Source organism: Rhinolophus sinicus, linkage group LG10 (assembly GCF_036562045.2).
Source record: "Rhinolophus sinicus isolate RSC01 linkage group LG10, ASM3656204v1, whole genome shotgun sequence".
Classification (NCBI taxonomy): domain Eukaryota; kingdom Metazoa; phylum Chordata; class Mammalia; order Chiroptera; family Rhinolophidae; genus Rhinolophus; species Rhinolophus sinicus.
The window spans coordinates 107,646,985-107,663,331 of NC_133759.1; the positions used below are offsets into that span (position 1 = coordinate 107,646,985).

At 45.1% G+C, this 16,347-nt stretch overlaps 1 protein-coding gene across 2 annotated transcripts in view; it reads right to left on the reverse strand.

The window, feature by feature from the left end:
• The window catches only part of CYTH3 (cytohesin 3), a 63,938-nt gene extending 47,883 nt beyond the window's left edge, over positions 1 to 16,055 (reverse strand). The window contains exon 1 of one of the 2 annotated variants that reach the window (XM_074313938.1): positions 15,346 to 16,055. In XM_074313938.1, coding sequence (XP_074170039.1) covers positions 15,346 to 15,385 — 40 coding nt within the window. In that variant the 5' untranslated portion in view covers positions 15,386 to 16,055. The remainder of the gene's footprint in view (positions 1 to 15,345) is intronic. The other variant, XM_074313939.1, reaches the window with a different exon arrangement.
• Between the last annotated feature and the right edge of the window lie 292 nt (positions 16,056 to 16,347).

Here is a 16,347-nt window from a genome sequence, read left to right on the forward strand (position 1 = left end):
GAACTTGGTCCTCATAAGACAGAGTTGATCAAAGATGCAACACTTTTATAGCAATGACATGAACCAGACTGACTGCAAACGTGAAATTTAATTTGATTGAACTGCTGACTGTACTTATTTGTTCGCGGGTAAATGCCTAAATCTGAGCACTACTGAACAGACCTAAGAGAGCTCAGCTCCCTTCACAGGTCACTGCCATCTCTATGCAAATGTGAAGGATATTTGGAGGAGTCCTGTATTAGGAGGGTTAGGTCCTCTGGGTTCTGTTACTATTTTCTGCTTCCCACTGAAAGCCATACATCAGCCTCAGGTATATTCTCTGGTTACATGGTTATATACACAACATGATTAAAAGGGAAAAACCAAAAGGCCCACAAAACTAGTCACAAACAAAATGAGTCCTTCAGGGGGGAATCTAAATCAGTCATCTGAGAGGGAGGCGCCTAGATCCCGCTGCTGTTTCTCGAATACTTTTATAGAGTGTCATTTTTTTCCCACCCTGCCTTTTCCTTTATTGAATTTTCATACAATGAGTTTGCTATGACCATCACCGGAAATACTAACAAAAACAAAAAAGTTACAGCTGGATTCTGTATTCGTCTCAGCTGAAGCTAAAGTTGAAAAATGTTTAAAGCCAATAGGAAAGCACTGAGTGAGAGAAGAAGAAAGATCCGTTCCTGAGAGATTTAAGGTTTGTTCTTCATCCAAGGATCTGGCAGCAAAAGCATCTCTTTTGTATTATGTAAATATAGTTTGTCTAACTAAATGTTCCAATTCTAAAGTTCATTTCTTTATAAAGCCATGGCCAAGTATGAAAATAAAATCCTTACTATGTTAAGCCAGATAACTAATCACCTCCATATGGGGGTAGGACTAACAAACCACTGTGTGTATCTGTTCCAAGTTCACCCACGCACATATTCCACTGACATCTGAGCCATTTAGTAACTCCTTTTGGTTACCAATCTAATTCACATTTACCAAAGAACAAGAAAAATGAATGTGACTTTGACCTTGAATCAAATAGATGATTTTAACATATTTATAAAAATAAAAAATGATAGTAAAGAAACCAAAGTACTTCTCTCTTCTGTTTATACATGTAGTCTAGACTCTAGGATGCAAATAGTATGTAATGATATTCGGTAACCGGCCTGGACTCCGAAAAAGTCACTGTCGCCACAAAAATTTTTTTTAAAAAGACTAAAGGGACATAACTAAATACAGGTGTAAACCCTGATTAGTGTCTGGCTAGGCAATAAAAGCTGTTACAGGAGACACTTTGAGAACTGGGGAAAGCAGAATCTGGACAGAATGTGAACTGGTCTTATGGGTTAGTTTTCCTAAGTATGGTAACGGCTGTAGTTACGTAGGAGAACACCCTCAGGAGGTGGATAGGATATACTTAGGGATGAACTGTTATGATGTGTGTAACTTACTGTCAAATGGTTCAGCCAAAGAAAAAGGTGTAGTATATATTGGAGACAGATAAAGCAAATGTGGCAAAATATTAACAGTTGGTGAATTTAGGTGAAACATCTACGGGTATTCGTTGCACTAGTCTTTCCATTTTTCTGCAGATTTGAAAATGTTCAAAATACTAAGTTGGGGGAGAAACGGTTCAATAATCATATTGCTGATCTTCAGTTCTTCCTAAACCCAAAACAACAGTCGCTCTGCTTAGTACACAAACGTGGGAAGGGCCTTAGTAGGTTGATGACAGACAGTTTTAAATGCCTACTAGTTGTTTGGAATTTTTGATAAGTTCTTCATCAAACAATTTCACTTGGGTTTTTAATGTCCGTTTTCCATACAACAAGATTGACAATTAAGGAGATTCAGTAACGACACAAGGACTCAAGGCTGGAAGTGCCAGAGCTGCATGTATTTACTGAAAAATACGTCAACAGCAAATCACCATCAGGTCAGATGTTTAAACACTTACGTAAGGTAGACACAGAGACACAAATTCTCAGAACAAACCATTAGCATTACAGTGGACTGCTTTCTGCCTTGAACTGAGGGAATTATCTGAAATAGCCTTCAATGGCTGAAATTCTGAAGTCTTTATTCCCATCAACAGACCACAAGGGGGGAGGGGGCCCCTCCGATCCCACAGGACCAAGATTACTTGGGAAGGAATGGCCATGTGGTTATCTCTGGCATGACTCATCCCCACCAAGTCAGCCATGAGAAGCACTGGCTGCGGACAAGGGAGGCAGCCCACCACCGTGCCTCGTGCTTCGAGGAATCCATGCTTTCAGATTCCAGTGAATGGATGAAAGGAACAGTCTCGAGAGGGAGGGAGGGAGGGAGGGAGGGGCATGTCTAGGGAAATTAGGGGGAAAAGAGCTTCAATAAAACATACAGAAACAGTCTCATAAAATTAACGGCCACACTAAAAGACAGGCTCCCTCTCCAGCACCTGGGGAAGAGGCTGCATTAGCATCACCACCCCATGCTTGGCCTTTAATCTTTGTAACCAATGAAAGTTGGACTGGCCCTGACTGTCAGTAATTTTACAACTTTAATTAAGGAAATGGCTCTCCTCTCAAATATGTTCCTGAAATTCCCAGTCACCAATCTCACATGTTCTGTGATTGCTGAAGGGACTAGAACAGTTCTGGAGGTCCCCTGCAAAGGGAGGCAGCCGGCGGCCAGCGGCTCAGTGCAGGGGCCCGGGGCGCTCCCCACCTCGGCACTCCTGGGCAGGCCTGCACCCCACTAATCGCAGCCTCAAGGCCTAGGATGCAGACTTTTCTCTTAAATCTTCAGGTAAAATGGAAAAGGGAACTAAAAGGTCTAATGCAGAGAGAGACAGAACACTGCTGAAATAGTCTTTATTATCTCTACATGCAGGATAGTTAGTCTTCTCTCTGCCAGGACTGTAATACTTGACGGGAACACAGGCAAAAAGGGAGGCTCCCAGACTCCTCTGTGCTGGAGGGAAAGAGGGCGGAGGCGGTATAGAAGGTACCAGAGACTTAAATCCTACAACCAAATGTCTAAGCACTAATAGCAGCAGAACCCAGGGGAAATATCTCAGTTTATGTTCTTTCCAGACTTAAAAAATAACATTAGTCATGTTCTGCATGTCCAGCCAATTACTGGGCATCTGTGAGACAGAAGCTCTACCACCAGGGCTGCCAAACGAGCGTGGGACACACACGCTCTGGGCTCTGCTCCCTGGGGACCCAACAGGAGACAGTCCACCAACACTGTGAGCACTTAAAGACCAGTCTGACCACAGGAAGGAAGGAGGCATCGGACTTTCTTTCGTAAAAATAAACACATCATGGTAACCATTTGACTACTATACAGCTTTAAAATAACCACTACCTTCAATGAAAAAGTTTTAGAAACACATTATTTTGGGGAATCCACAGCAGATATTCTGTGATTCCCAGAAAATGTAACATTTTAGAACACTTATCCAATATTAATGAGATTTTTTTTACACAAGCCAATGAAAGGCATCATTTTATTCTCAGGATGTTTCATGCTCTCAGCAGTGTGGTCATGTACTGAGTCCAATCCACCATCACTGTCCTCCCACACTCGGGAAACACAGCCTCACCGGGTGAACAGGCCACACATTTGAAAATCACCAACGTCGTCCAGCTTTCCCACACTCTCACACAAACAAAAACGAATTCATTTCTCTCAATTCAAAAAAATTTTAATCTAATTATTGAAACTTGGGGGAAAAATGTCCTTGATCATTTTATTTCCTCTCTGCTAAAAACTAAAAGGAAGTCCTGTCTTCTAACAGAACATGAAAAAGGCCAATGTCTGCCACTTTCAATTACTGCATTTCTGAAAATATTCGTGGTAAATGTAATCCTAAGAAATTGCCAAATGAAACTATTCACAGATGTGTAAGCATATGAAAATATGTTTTGTTTCATTAAAAGTAGAGGAAAGTGTTAATTTCAAAAATAAAATATAACCTAGCTCAGTTCTTAAAGTGGTAAGTGGCTATACATGCGTAATGAATACTTATGGAAGAGAGAGAGTGAGGCCAGAACCTGCCTGCTGCTGCCGCCAGTCTCAGGCAAGATGCCCTGGCTCCTAGTTACAGCAAGTCTCTACCCAGCCATGTAAACAAGGACATATTTATTGTCCAGCACAACAGGAAGTGTGGAGACAGGGAGGTTTCTGGGTGAGTGATATCCAGCAACTCAACCACATCATCCAGGGGCCAGCTGCTCATCCTCCGTGTGCGGCGTGGAACTGGGCGGACTTGAGGGACATCAGGAATGCAAGCTGCTGCCCAACCAGGTCTGAGAAGTCCAGCATAAGAGAAGGAACTGTTTCTTCCTTGCTTATTGTTCTAAGAAGGAAGACACCTTTCTAAGAAGTGCCCCGGCCAGCTGCCCTTACAGCTCACTGGCCAGACCTAGGTTACATGCGCCTCCTCTGATCAGTGATAAGGAAAAAGAGAGGACCTTGCCTGGTGTACACTGAAGAGTCACTCCCTTGTGGTGATAAGGTCCCCTTCCCTATCAGTAGACATCTGAACATATCAGGTTCTTTACAAGGAAGAAAGGGGAATGGATTTGTAGTCGGGGACCAACAGTGTCTGCCACACAGAGTCCAACACTGCCATGACAATGGCCACGGACTGCACAGCAACCGGCAGCAGAGAATACGCTGGTTGACTGATCCTTCCCCCAAAACACCTAGATCCTGTTTTATGGTTTAAAACAACAGTTATTATTTAAATGTCACATTTTAGGGGCGGATGGGTGGCTCAGTTGGTTAGAGCCCCAGCTCTGGGCAACGGGGCTGTCGGTTCGATTCCCACATGTGCCAGTGAGCTGCGCCCTCCGCAGCTGGAATAAAGTCAATGAGCTGCCACCAAGCTCCTGGACGGCTCAGTTGGTTAGAGCGTGTCCTCTCAACCACAAGGTTGCCGGTTCGATTCCCGCAGGGATGGTGGGCTGTGCCCCCTGCAACTAGCAACGGCAACTGGACCTGGAGCTGAGCTGCGCCCTCCACAACTAAGACTGAAAGGACAACAATTTGACTTGGAAAAAAGTCCTGGAAGTACACACTGTTCCCCAATAAAGTCCTGCTCCACTTTCCCAATAAAATCTTTTAAAAAATAAAAAAGTAAAAATAAATAAAAAATAAATGTCACATTTTATAGAAAGGAAAGAAAATTTTGATATTTTTAAAAATCTATCAGTCACCCTAGCACTTAAATTGACTATAGAAAGAGCTACATAGTTACTGCTTTAATGAATCCTCACATTATCAAATTGTGGTTTCAAAGAACCTCCAGAATGTAAAATAATAAATGCAACCCAGATGTTCACTAAAAAATGAAAACAAGATTGTTTTTACTTCATAGCAACCAAATAGGTCAACCCATTTCCTCCTCCAGAGAATTCTCAGAGGACCACAAACTCTGCTCGAAGAGCATGTGTTCCATGTGTATCTGTCCACAGAAAAAGGAAGCTTTGCTGTCCAAAATAAACGGAGAATATTATATGTTCCCATGAAAGTGGATTTGAAAATTGTAGTAAGGCTGTATCTACAAGTTGCCAAACATCTGGATGAAAACTGAAAAACAAAAAAAAAATCACTAATTACCTAGATATTGGGAAGTACTTTTCGGTCATCATTAAAATGCCCGGTTTTATAGCAAACTAATGTTTTTATTTATTAATTACAGGAATAAGCTTTTTCAAAAAGAAGAGTACAGTAACTGAAAATAGAAAAAAAATGAAAGAAAGAAAAAGAAAGAAAAGAATCCTGCTGAGAGTTTCAGATAGGAATTCATTTTCTCCTATTTGAACAGTGCTTCTGGTGACTTATTGAAAACTACGTCAGCTAAAAGTAAATTTGCTCTGTGAAAGTAAATTACAAACTCTTCTTAGCCAACTAAATTGACTCAGGTGAGTCTTTTCCAATATTTACATAATGCTGAAAGATATTAATGCAAAGTAAGCGCCTGCTGAACTGTCTCCAACCAAGTAAGACACTACAGAATCTTATGTCTATTCTGTCACGTCAATTGGGGAACTGACACTAACTATAAACTATAAAATGTTTATAAGTTTAACTCCAAAAACCAGGATGGAGAGTCATGTATTTCCTACTCTCATTTAAATGATTTACTCTTTTCCCCCAACTTCAAAATACTATTATATTTTAAGCAGATTTTAGGATACTTTGATAAAACCTATTTTTTCATTTCATTTCACTTCAAAAGTTTCTATACTCCTATATTACAAATTGATAAACCTGCTTTCCAAAGGATCTGCCAATCACTTGAAAACTAATCTCTCTCTCCCAAAGTTATTTACCCTGAGAGTGAGCATGCAAACAGCATTACTAACCCTCACTCACCTGATAGGAATTATTGTTGGTTCCCCATCAAAATAATTTACTGAGAAATGTTTAGTTACCTTCCCTTACTAAGATCTCACCAGTCTGGCTTTGCCTCTAGTCTCATAACATGGCAACCTTCCATTCAAGGGCCATGGCCCATGCTTTTCCTTCAGCAAGGACACCCTCTCCCCATTTTCTCTTTAGCCCACTGCAGTCTAGCTCGCCAGGTTGTTTTGTTTTTTTAAGTCTCCAACCCCAGTAGACACTTCTGGATCCTCATCTTAATCCACCTCGCCTCCTCCCTTAACGTCTGCAATGCACACAAACTTCAATGTCTCCTCTACTCAGTGGCTACTGTTTCTCATCTCCTCTACTGGGTTGTTGTCAGTCCTGGGACTTTTCTCCTTTCTCTCAGCTCTGTTCCCTAAGTGAAATCATTCATCCATTCCCATGAGTTAAAGTCTTCCTAATGTTCATCTTCTACCCAGACCAGTCTTCTCAGTAGCAGACTCAACACAGCTATTGCCTTCCTACCATCTCCACCGGGATCTCTCACACATAAGTCCAATTTTAAATATCAAAACTGAACTCCTGAGATTCCACTTCCAGGAAAAGCTGACTAGTTTGTTGCAGACCAACCCTTCTGTCAAGAACAACTTCAAAAGCTGAACAAATTATAAAAAACAACTGTTTGACAGTCTCACCTACCAATGCCACAAGGACTCAGGAGGCCAAGATCCCAGAGAGACAAGTGCAGAGAGCTGAGCCCCAAATTCTGAACCACTTTTCTCCGTGAGACATTTGCCAATTCACAGCAGAAGCTGAAAGGCCAAAAAGCTAACAGAAACAAGTGGCTGAGAATCTGAGAAGGCCAGCAGAATCTCCAGTTATCTTAGGAGACTAGGGGGACAAAACTTAGGGTTGAGGGGCTGCCAAGTAGAAGCGGCCCTGGTAACACGCCAGGCTTTCAACTGGGACCACCAAAGAGCTATATCCTAGGAGAAGGGTAAACCAGAAATAAACCAATTCTCACAATTTTAAAATGACATTTCCCTACTTTAAACTGCCTGCCAGAAGCCTCTCTTGAGGAAGATAGCCAGAGTCTCAAATTATCACTACAATTTTTTCATACATAGTCTACAATTTAATTAAAGCTTAACAGTAATCTAAAGTCAAGACCACATGATTGAAAACCTATGGTAAAACAGATAACATACTCATGGGATATCCAAATATTAAAGTTACAATATCTGTGATTAATAAATTAGTTGACAAGATGAAAATTTTCAGCAGCAAATTGGAATCTAAAAAATAAGAATCATGAAAACTGAAAAAGGCAGTAACTAAGAACTCAATAGATGGATTTAATATAATAGCAGCTTAGACAGAGCTGAAGAAAGGATTAATATACTGGAATATAGATCAGAAGAAAATATAGAGAGAAGCAAGAAAAGCTGAAAAGAATGAAGAACACAGAAAAGGCTGAGAGACACATAGGACATGATGAAAAGGTAGAGTTCGAGAAAAGATAGGAAAGGCAGCCAAAGTGATGAATGAAGAGATAACGACCAAGAATTCTCCAAATCTAAGGTAACATCAAGTCTTGTCATGGTACTACCAAAAAGAGACACACCACCAATCCCAAGCAAGGTAGAACCAAAGAAAACCATATCTGGACACATCACATTAGCACAGCCGAAAACCAAAGGCAAAGACAACACTCTTAAAAGTACTCAAAGACAATACCTTCAAAAGAACAAGACACAGAGCTGATTTCTCAACAGAAGCAATGAAGGACAGAAGACATGTTAAATGACATGTCAAAGCACCATAAGAAATTAACTTGATAACCTACAATTGTACACCCAGAGAAAATATCCTCAAAAGTAAGGATAACATAATGACACTTTTGATAAAAAAATAGTAAATGGGCCCTCCTGATGGTTTTCTCCTAGCCCCTCCTTCATAGTCACACAAGCCAGAAACCTAGAAGTCACCTTTGAGTCCTACAGTTCCTTCACCTCTAACCACCAAGCTGTCAGGTTCATTTGATTCTCCAAAAACACATCTCATCACTCGTAAAGCAATGCAAATTAAAACAATACATCATTTCTTCCTCATGAAGACAAATGCCAAAATTTGCCTAGAATGCTGAGATTGCTCCTGGTAAGAAAGCAATCTGGCAGTATTTAGGGAAACCAGAAGCAAACCTGTAACCCACAATGCCATCCTAGAGATATACTCAGAAAAACTCCCATACATTTGTAAAAGGAAACAAGCCTAAGGAGTTCACCTCAGGATTGTTTGTAGCAACAATGTATAATCAACACAAAAGTCCAACAGGACAAAGTAAATAAAACGTTACAGCAGTTACAAGAAATAAACAGGGCCTATTTAAAATAACACAATGTTATTATAATCTCAATAATCTCAAATGTGAGCGGCAGAACATTACATACAGTATGATGCCATTTTTATCATTTTTTAAAGCAAACCCAAAAGAGACCTATATATTTACGGACACACACATATATGTTAAAGTATGAAAAATACTAGAGGACCACATTAAATTCATAATGGTTGCCTTTAGGAAATACAAAAGGAAGGAAGGGACTTGGACCAGAAATTGCTAGACAAAGGTGACTTCAGCGTCATTCAGTATGTATTAACAAGTATTTACTGAAAGCCTACTGTGCACTATGCTCCAGGCCTGGGAAGCATAGCAGTGAATAAAAGCAGACAATATTCCTGCTTTCAAAGAACTTACATTCTAAGAGAGAAGAAACAAACAATGAACAAATGTGTAACAAGGGGTGATAAGTGCTGAGAGAAAAATAAAGCTGGGAAAAGGGAAAGAGTGACAATGGAGGCTATTTTAGACAGCTTGGTCACGGAAGACCTCTGTGGTAAGGAGACACTGGAACAGAAACCTGAATGAGGTAAGTAAGCACGACATGCAGACATTGATGGGGAAGCAACTGTGGGAATAGCCAGTGCAAAGGCACTGAGGCAAGGGTGTGCTTGGTGAGTTCGCAGAATTGGTGACGAGAACGATGGAAATGTCAGCGAGATAGCAGGGGACGAGAGCTGAGGCCAAGGACAGCCCCCAAGGTAAGAACGGTATTTATGTTTTTAAAAGGTTATAAAAAAGAATTTGTGACAGACCGCATGTGAACAACAAAGTCGAAAATACTTGCTATGCGGCCCTTTCATAGAAAACGCTGCAGCCCCTGAGCTAGAGCACGTGGGTCCTCCACTGGGGGGGCCTCTGGACCACGGTGAGGTCAGTGGGAAGGATCAGGACGAAGTAAGGAATCTGAGGACAGTCCAGATGCTGAGAGAGGAGGGACACAATCGATGTTGTAAAGGGACCACTCTGGCTGCTGCGGTGACGAGGGCGACAGCAGGGAGAACGGCAGAAGGTGAAGGCAGAAGAGGTGAACGATGGCCTGAGCGCCGCAAGAACGGTGCTGCCATAGGCTGAGATGGGGACTTATCTACAATGCTTTGGATACATCTTCTTAAAGACCTAAAAAAGGTGACAGAATATTAACAACTATTGTATTAATTCTGACTAACGGGGACATGAGTGTTTCGTTGTTTTCTGTATTCTCTGTTCTTATACAGATCTGTCATCGGTATAATCTTTCTCTCCCTTCGCCACGGCCACCAATCCACCACCGCCACGCCACTAGAGCTCTGCAGCAGCCTCCACATCGCTGTCCCCACGTCCTCTCTCCCTCTCCTGCAACCCATTCTCCACGCAGCAGCCAAGAACACTCTTCTTAGAAAGGCATGGTGTACAGTGGTTAAGCATATGCCTCTGAAGCCAGAACGCCTGGGTTCAAATCTCAGCTCTACCACCAACCAGCTGTGAAATCTGCCACAAGTCACTTAGCTTCCCTGTGCCTGTTTTCCATTTTCACCTGTAAATGGTGAGAATATTACATACCTAAGAGAGTTATTTTGAAGAGTAAATAGGTTAAGATAGTAAATTGCACAGGACAGAAGCCCACACGGACAGCGGTAGGTAAAGACCAGCTAAAATTATTGAAACGTAAATCAAATGTCACCCCCGTTTCAAGTCCTTCCTCATTCAGTATAAAATGTGCACCCCTCACTCACTGAAACTGCCTGGTATGGCCCAGGCCCTCTCCCCCTTCCTTCTCCGTCTGGGCCACACAAAGCTTCTTTCAGTCCTCTGGGCGCACTCTGCTCCACGCAGCCTAGAGCCCGTCCCTCTGCCCTGTCCACTTGAGGTGGCAGCCGAAAGAGCATTCCCTCTGGTTGGCCTTCCCTGGCCACCAGGCAGTCCTGGCAGCTCTCCCGCCCCAAGCCCCACCCACCCTCACCCCTCCACCCCCTCCTAGGTTTCCTTTAATACTTAGCATCATTTGCAATTATTTTACATATCCGTTATCCTTTTTTGTCTGTCTCCCATCTAAACATAAGCTCCACGAACATAGGAAATTCACCTGCCTTATTCACAATTCACCCTTGTGCCAAGCATAGGACCCCGCATTTGGCAGGCATGCTATCAATACTTGTTGAATAAACACATGTTCTGGAAAAGACGACACTCTAAGCACACTCTAAAAGCACCTCCGTGTCACTTTTTTAAACAATCAAAAGAATGGTAGTTGTTAATTTCTATGCACAGACTGAAAAAACAGGCAATGTATTTTATAACTTTCTACATTTGATATTAATTGTGTTATTTAACATATAAAAATTCTGTCAAGAAGGGTGTTTTCTTACCAGCATATTCCTGTTCCGTAAAACTGTATTCCCATCTTGGAAAAGGTGAAGACAGACTTCAACTTTTCTTAATTTCAGGAAATAAAAAGGCACATAATAAAAAGTTCCCTTTGCACCTTCTTTCCCATTGGCTCAGTTCCTTATCACCCCCCCACACAGATAACCATTGTCATTAGCTCCTTGGTGAGCCTTCCCCAGAACTTTCATGCACGTGCAAGCACTTCCTTTCTTTTTTAAAAAAACCATACAATGCACATTTTCCTACATTTTGCTTTTGTAACTTAGTAAAATATTTTGGAGGTCTTTCCATATCAATTCACAGAAAGCTTCCTGGTTCCTTTCTACAACTTCACTCACCATTTGGGCACGGTAAGACTATCTTACGAGTCTCCCCTGGATGGACACTTGGTGATTGTCCATCTCTCACTATTATGAACAAAGCTGTGAAAAATCTCATACCTCTGGTATTTCACAAATGACACAAATATATCTGCAGGTTAAATTCCTAGAAATGGTATTGGGTCAAAGGATTCATACACTTGTAATTTTAAAAGCTGCTGCCCAGTGCCCCTGTATCTATCGGGGTCCATCCAGAGAAATAGAAATCCTCTAAGAAGTTGAAATAGAGGCAATTTCATATAAGGAATTGGTTACACATACGATGGAAGAGCTGAGAAGTCAAACAGGAAATGATACAACAACCCAGAGCAAAAGACACTGCTGCCACCTCTAAATTGCAGGGCTATAGGGAAAAGGTATTTCCAAAGCTCAGGGGGCTTGGTCAGCAGGCAGGAGCTGGAGCCAAAAGACCAGGCAACTGCCTGAGACACTGAGGCAGAACGAGAGGAGAGAGAATCCAGTTTCTCTCTTCCTCCTGCCATCCAATTTCCAACTAGTGGTGCCCATTGGCCAAACCTACCCCAACCGAGCTGACCCAAGGGTCTGGGAAATGTTCCTGCAAGATGAGCCCCTCTGAATAAGAAGGGCAAGCGACAATGGATCTGAGCCAGCAAGACACAGGCTCGTGCTGCCTGGAGAGCTGGAACTGATTTACACTCCCACCGCCAATAGGTGGTTTCAGAAGAAGGGGTTATTGCTCGCCTAACAGGTGAAACCCAGGATCTCAACTGGGTTGTGATTTATATTTTACTGAGTGAGACTGAGCAATTTTCATGTGAAGTAAAGACTTAACCCTCGTCTCCACAGACTGGAGCGGGCAGATGGGGATGGAGTAGGGAAGGGAAAGCCAGTAAAGTTATTCACCTCATCTGCCACAGATGGTCCAGTCGGGGACATCAGACCGAGTCCCAAACTGAGCATTAAGACAGTGGCACGGGGCCAAAGTAGCCAGTCACCTGCCAAGTAGAGACGTCTCTGAAGGACTGTTTTAGAAAAACTGAATGGCAACAAAGCCCCAAAGGAATTAAAAATACCTTAACTGCACTCTGCACACATTATAAGTAACAATGTGTCCTTGTAATCTTGTCCCCCCCACTTGTTCCTTCTTAGAAATGCCTTCCAACCATTCATATCACCATCCTCTCTCCTTATCTTGCATTGAAAGAACAAACAATAATGCCCTGGACAAAAATTTGAATTATAAAAACAGCAAGCAGGAACTTTTTAAAGTCTTTTAACCCAATCAGCACGTTAGCAAAAAAAGAGGTTTGAAATTATCTTTCGCCCCTGCCGTAACTGTTTGAGTAGATTACCTACCCTCTCTTGTAAACAAGCTGAAACTGACTTCCCCATATACAGTTCAGTTTTGTACTGTACCGAAAATATACCCCCAAAAAATTATGTTTTACAATTGGCTGACAAATGACTGGCAACTGAAACTATTCTCTTCCTTAGGGCTGAACTTTATTTTTAAAAACATGAATTTTAAAGCAAAGCATTGTTTAGAAATATAAATAGCAGTAATAACTAAAGAACTGTAAAGAAGTAAGTTAACTTCAAAATCTCCAAATATAAGCACACCAAATTTATACAATAATCAATTAATAATGACTCTTATTTCGAAGTTCTAAGATTTTCACTTGTTCAAAAATATACTCATTCTAAGATTGCCAAACATATTTTCAAGTGTCTTCCATAATGCAAGGAAGAAAGATCTTTAAGAAACTACATCAGTAAAGGTTTAGCACTGTTTTCCAGCACCTAGCATGCTGCCTGGGAGCGTAGTAGACAATCAGTCAATCAACATCCGTCATCACTGACTGTTCCAGTGAGGTGAATTAAATCATACATTGAAACAATCATTCTCTTTTCCTACTACAGAGTAAAATTTTAATACTTTTTTTGTTCAAATGTGGAACTAATACACCTCATTCCAGAAACTTGGAAAATATAAAAATTAAGAAAACAAAACATCCACAGTACCGTTTCCCCGAAAACAAGACCGGGTCTTATATTCTTGCTTATGTTCAGGGGACGACCTCCTGAAAAATCACAGTAGGGCTTATTTTCCGGTTAGGTCTTACTTTCAGGGAAACACGGTGTCACCAGCTTTTACATTGTTTAGACCATGATACATAACACTGCTGATTTTTAACGGTCATAAAACAATTCATCCAATAAGCTTCCCATAATTTACCTCACAAATCTCCTACGAAGCTCTGCTGTTTCTAATTTCCTACTATTACAGGGAAATGCACATCTTCACGCATGAAATACTTTTTTTGAATCTGAAGACTGTATTCCCAGAGGAGCTATTAAGAGCCCAAAGAAAGTCCAAAGACTTTGATACTTAATACCATCCTTTGCTCTAGTCCTCGAGACCTATAAACTGCTGAGACGCACTGGCTGCCTTTTTTAATCTTTAAACCTACTTTTACCTTCAAGCTTTCTATAGTCCTTGACTCAGAAACACCTTCCAGACAAAATCGCCAAACCAGCTGGCTCCCTTGACTGTAAACGGCAAACGCCTAACTATTGCAGTTCTTTGTCTTTATTTTCTAAAAAGGAAAAACTGCTCTGCCCGTTGGTACCCAAACTGTGAGAGGCAGGAAGCAAGGCACTTAGCGCCCAGGGCTTGGTCTGCAGGCGGCCGGCCTGGCTTGCAGGAGGGTTTGCAGCCGGGCTCCCGCTTCCCCAGCACTTTCTTTCACAAGCGCCACACCCACTAAGCCACAGGGCGACCCCTCCCTTTCACTACGAGAACTGAAGTCGCCAAATGCCACCCCTGCTGCCAACTTCCCACCGTCACAGCCGCGTCGCTCCTTGGGGCACAAACATCCCCCCCGAGCAGCACTTAGATGCCACCAGGCACCTTGACTCGCCAAGGAGTTGACCGGAGCGCGCGGAATGCGGCAGCTGCTCCCGCGGCCTGTAATTAAGGTTTTCTGTCCCTTATTAGAGCGGCGGGGACGACTCGGTCCGTCGGCAGAGAGGAGGTCGTCAGAGCAGAGACAAGCTCCACTTCGGGGCTGCAGTAAAATTAGGGGTTAACCCTTTGCGTGCCACCCGCGACCCCCTCCACACGCACAGACACGTTCTTCTGTTTTGAAGTCGTGACTCGCAGCAGACACCACAGGGACGTGCAGTCCACTAAACACTGACCCCGGTGCGCGTCTTCCGGCGACAGGGACGGGGCGTGGGGCCCAAGCGGGGCCTCGGGTCTCCTCCGCGCGACGCGTGTTTTCCGCTCAGTCGGGAACGATTCCTCGTCCCCAAGACGCGGGCTCTGGCGGACCCTCCGCGCCTCGGGACCCCACGGCCACTTCCGACCCAACGCCGACACTGTCACGACGCTCCGCCCCTCCCCCCACCCGCGTCTCTCGGACCCCGGGATCCCCAACTCAAAACTTTCCCCCCCGCTTCCCGGGGGTTCCCTCACTTCCCACCGCCTGAGAAAAGACGCTGCGAGGGTCGTCGCCCCGCGGTCGGGCTCCGGAGGCACAGCCGCCCTTGGCGACTGCAGGCGGGGAAGGTCGCCCCCGAGGTGCCCCGCCCCCGGAGCGCGACCCCGAGCCCCGGCTCCAGGCCCCGAGCGGCCCCAGCCGACGGGCCGCCGGCCTTGCCCCGGACGCTCGCTCGGGCTCCGCGGTAGCGCCGCCCGCCCCTCCCCACGGCGCCCGGACCCCCGCCTCGGTCTCCGCGCCCTGCACGCTGCGGGCCTCGGCGGTCGTCAGCGGGCACCAGCGCGGCCCGGACCCGGTCTCCTCAGGCGGACCCCGACCCCAGACCCCGGACCGCCCTCCTCCGCCCCAGGCCGCCAGCCCGGCCGGCCACACCTCCGACACTCACCGCCGCCGCCCTCGCCGCCGCCGCCGCCGTCTTCGTCCATCTTGAGGCCGCTCCCGCTGCCGGCGACCCCGAGACCCGCGGGCGAGGGTCCGCGGGCGGAGGGCGCCGCGAGTGCAGAGCGCGCGGGCGGTCGGACGGCTCCGGCAGCGCGCGGGCCGGGTCGCCGCCCGGGCCTCCTCCGGCCGGGCGGGGCGCTCGCGCTGGGCGCCGCCGTCACGTGACGCTCACGCCCCGCCCCGGACCGCGGTGGGCGGGGCCGCGCGCTCAGGCCCCGCCCTGACCCGGCGGACCCTACCCCGCCAGGCTGAGACCGCCGACCCTCCCCGGCCAGCCGAGCGTGGACACCTGCCCGGCCCCCTCCTCTGAGCAGCTTGGGGACGGCTGTGGGGTCGGAACACGGGGATGTCCACCCCACGAAACTCGGCGGCGAGGGATCCTCCTCGCACGTGCACTCAGAAAAAAAGATCAAGACGCGCACGTCTTCCAAAGTCAGGCCTTCCTTCCCTCTTCGGCCCTGAGAGATTACAGAGTAATGCCGACCCTTCAGCTCTCTGATGTGTAATGGAGGCGCTCCTTTCCTAGCGATGAGTGCACTTTAAAATTAACAAAGTGGAAGGCTTATACATGGACGTCATCGTGAGGTCCCAATCCGGCACACTTGGGGCCCCACCCTCCGCGGGCTCTGCAGAGATTGGCCAGTGTGGCCTCAGATGCCCTTGCAGTTTGCTCCAGTCTCCCGTGGGAAGCCGCCAGCTGCCCTGGATTATGATGCAGAAGGAGCTCTGAATTCAATTTCCTGTGGGCACAGCCAGGGTCCTCGGCGCACGCCTCTTGGGCAGAGGCCTCCACTTGCTCCTGCTCCAGATCTTCTATGAATCACCTTTCTCGCTGCCCATCTTGCTTCCAGTAACTCCTCCCAAAGCATCGAATGTGGCCCCTCCCGAGCCTTTCTGTTCATTTTGCTTGAACTAAATTGCATTAAAGAAAAGGAAACATTGTAAT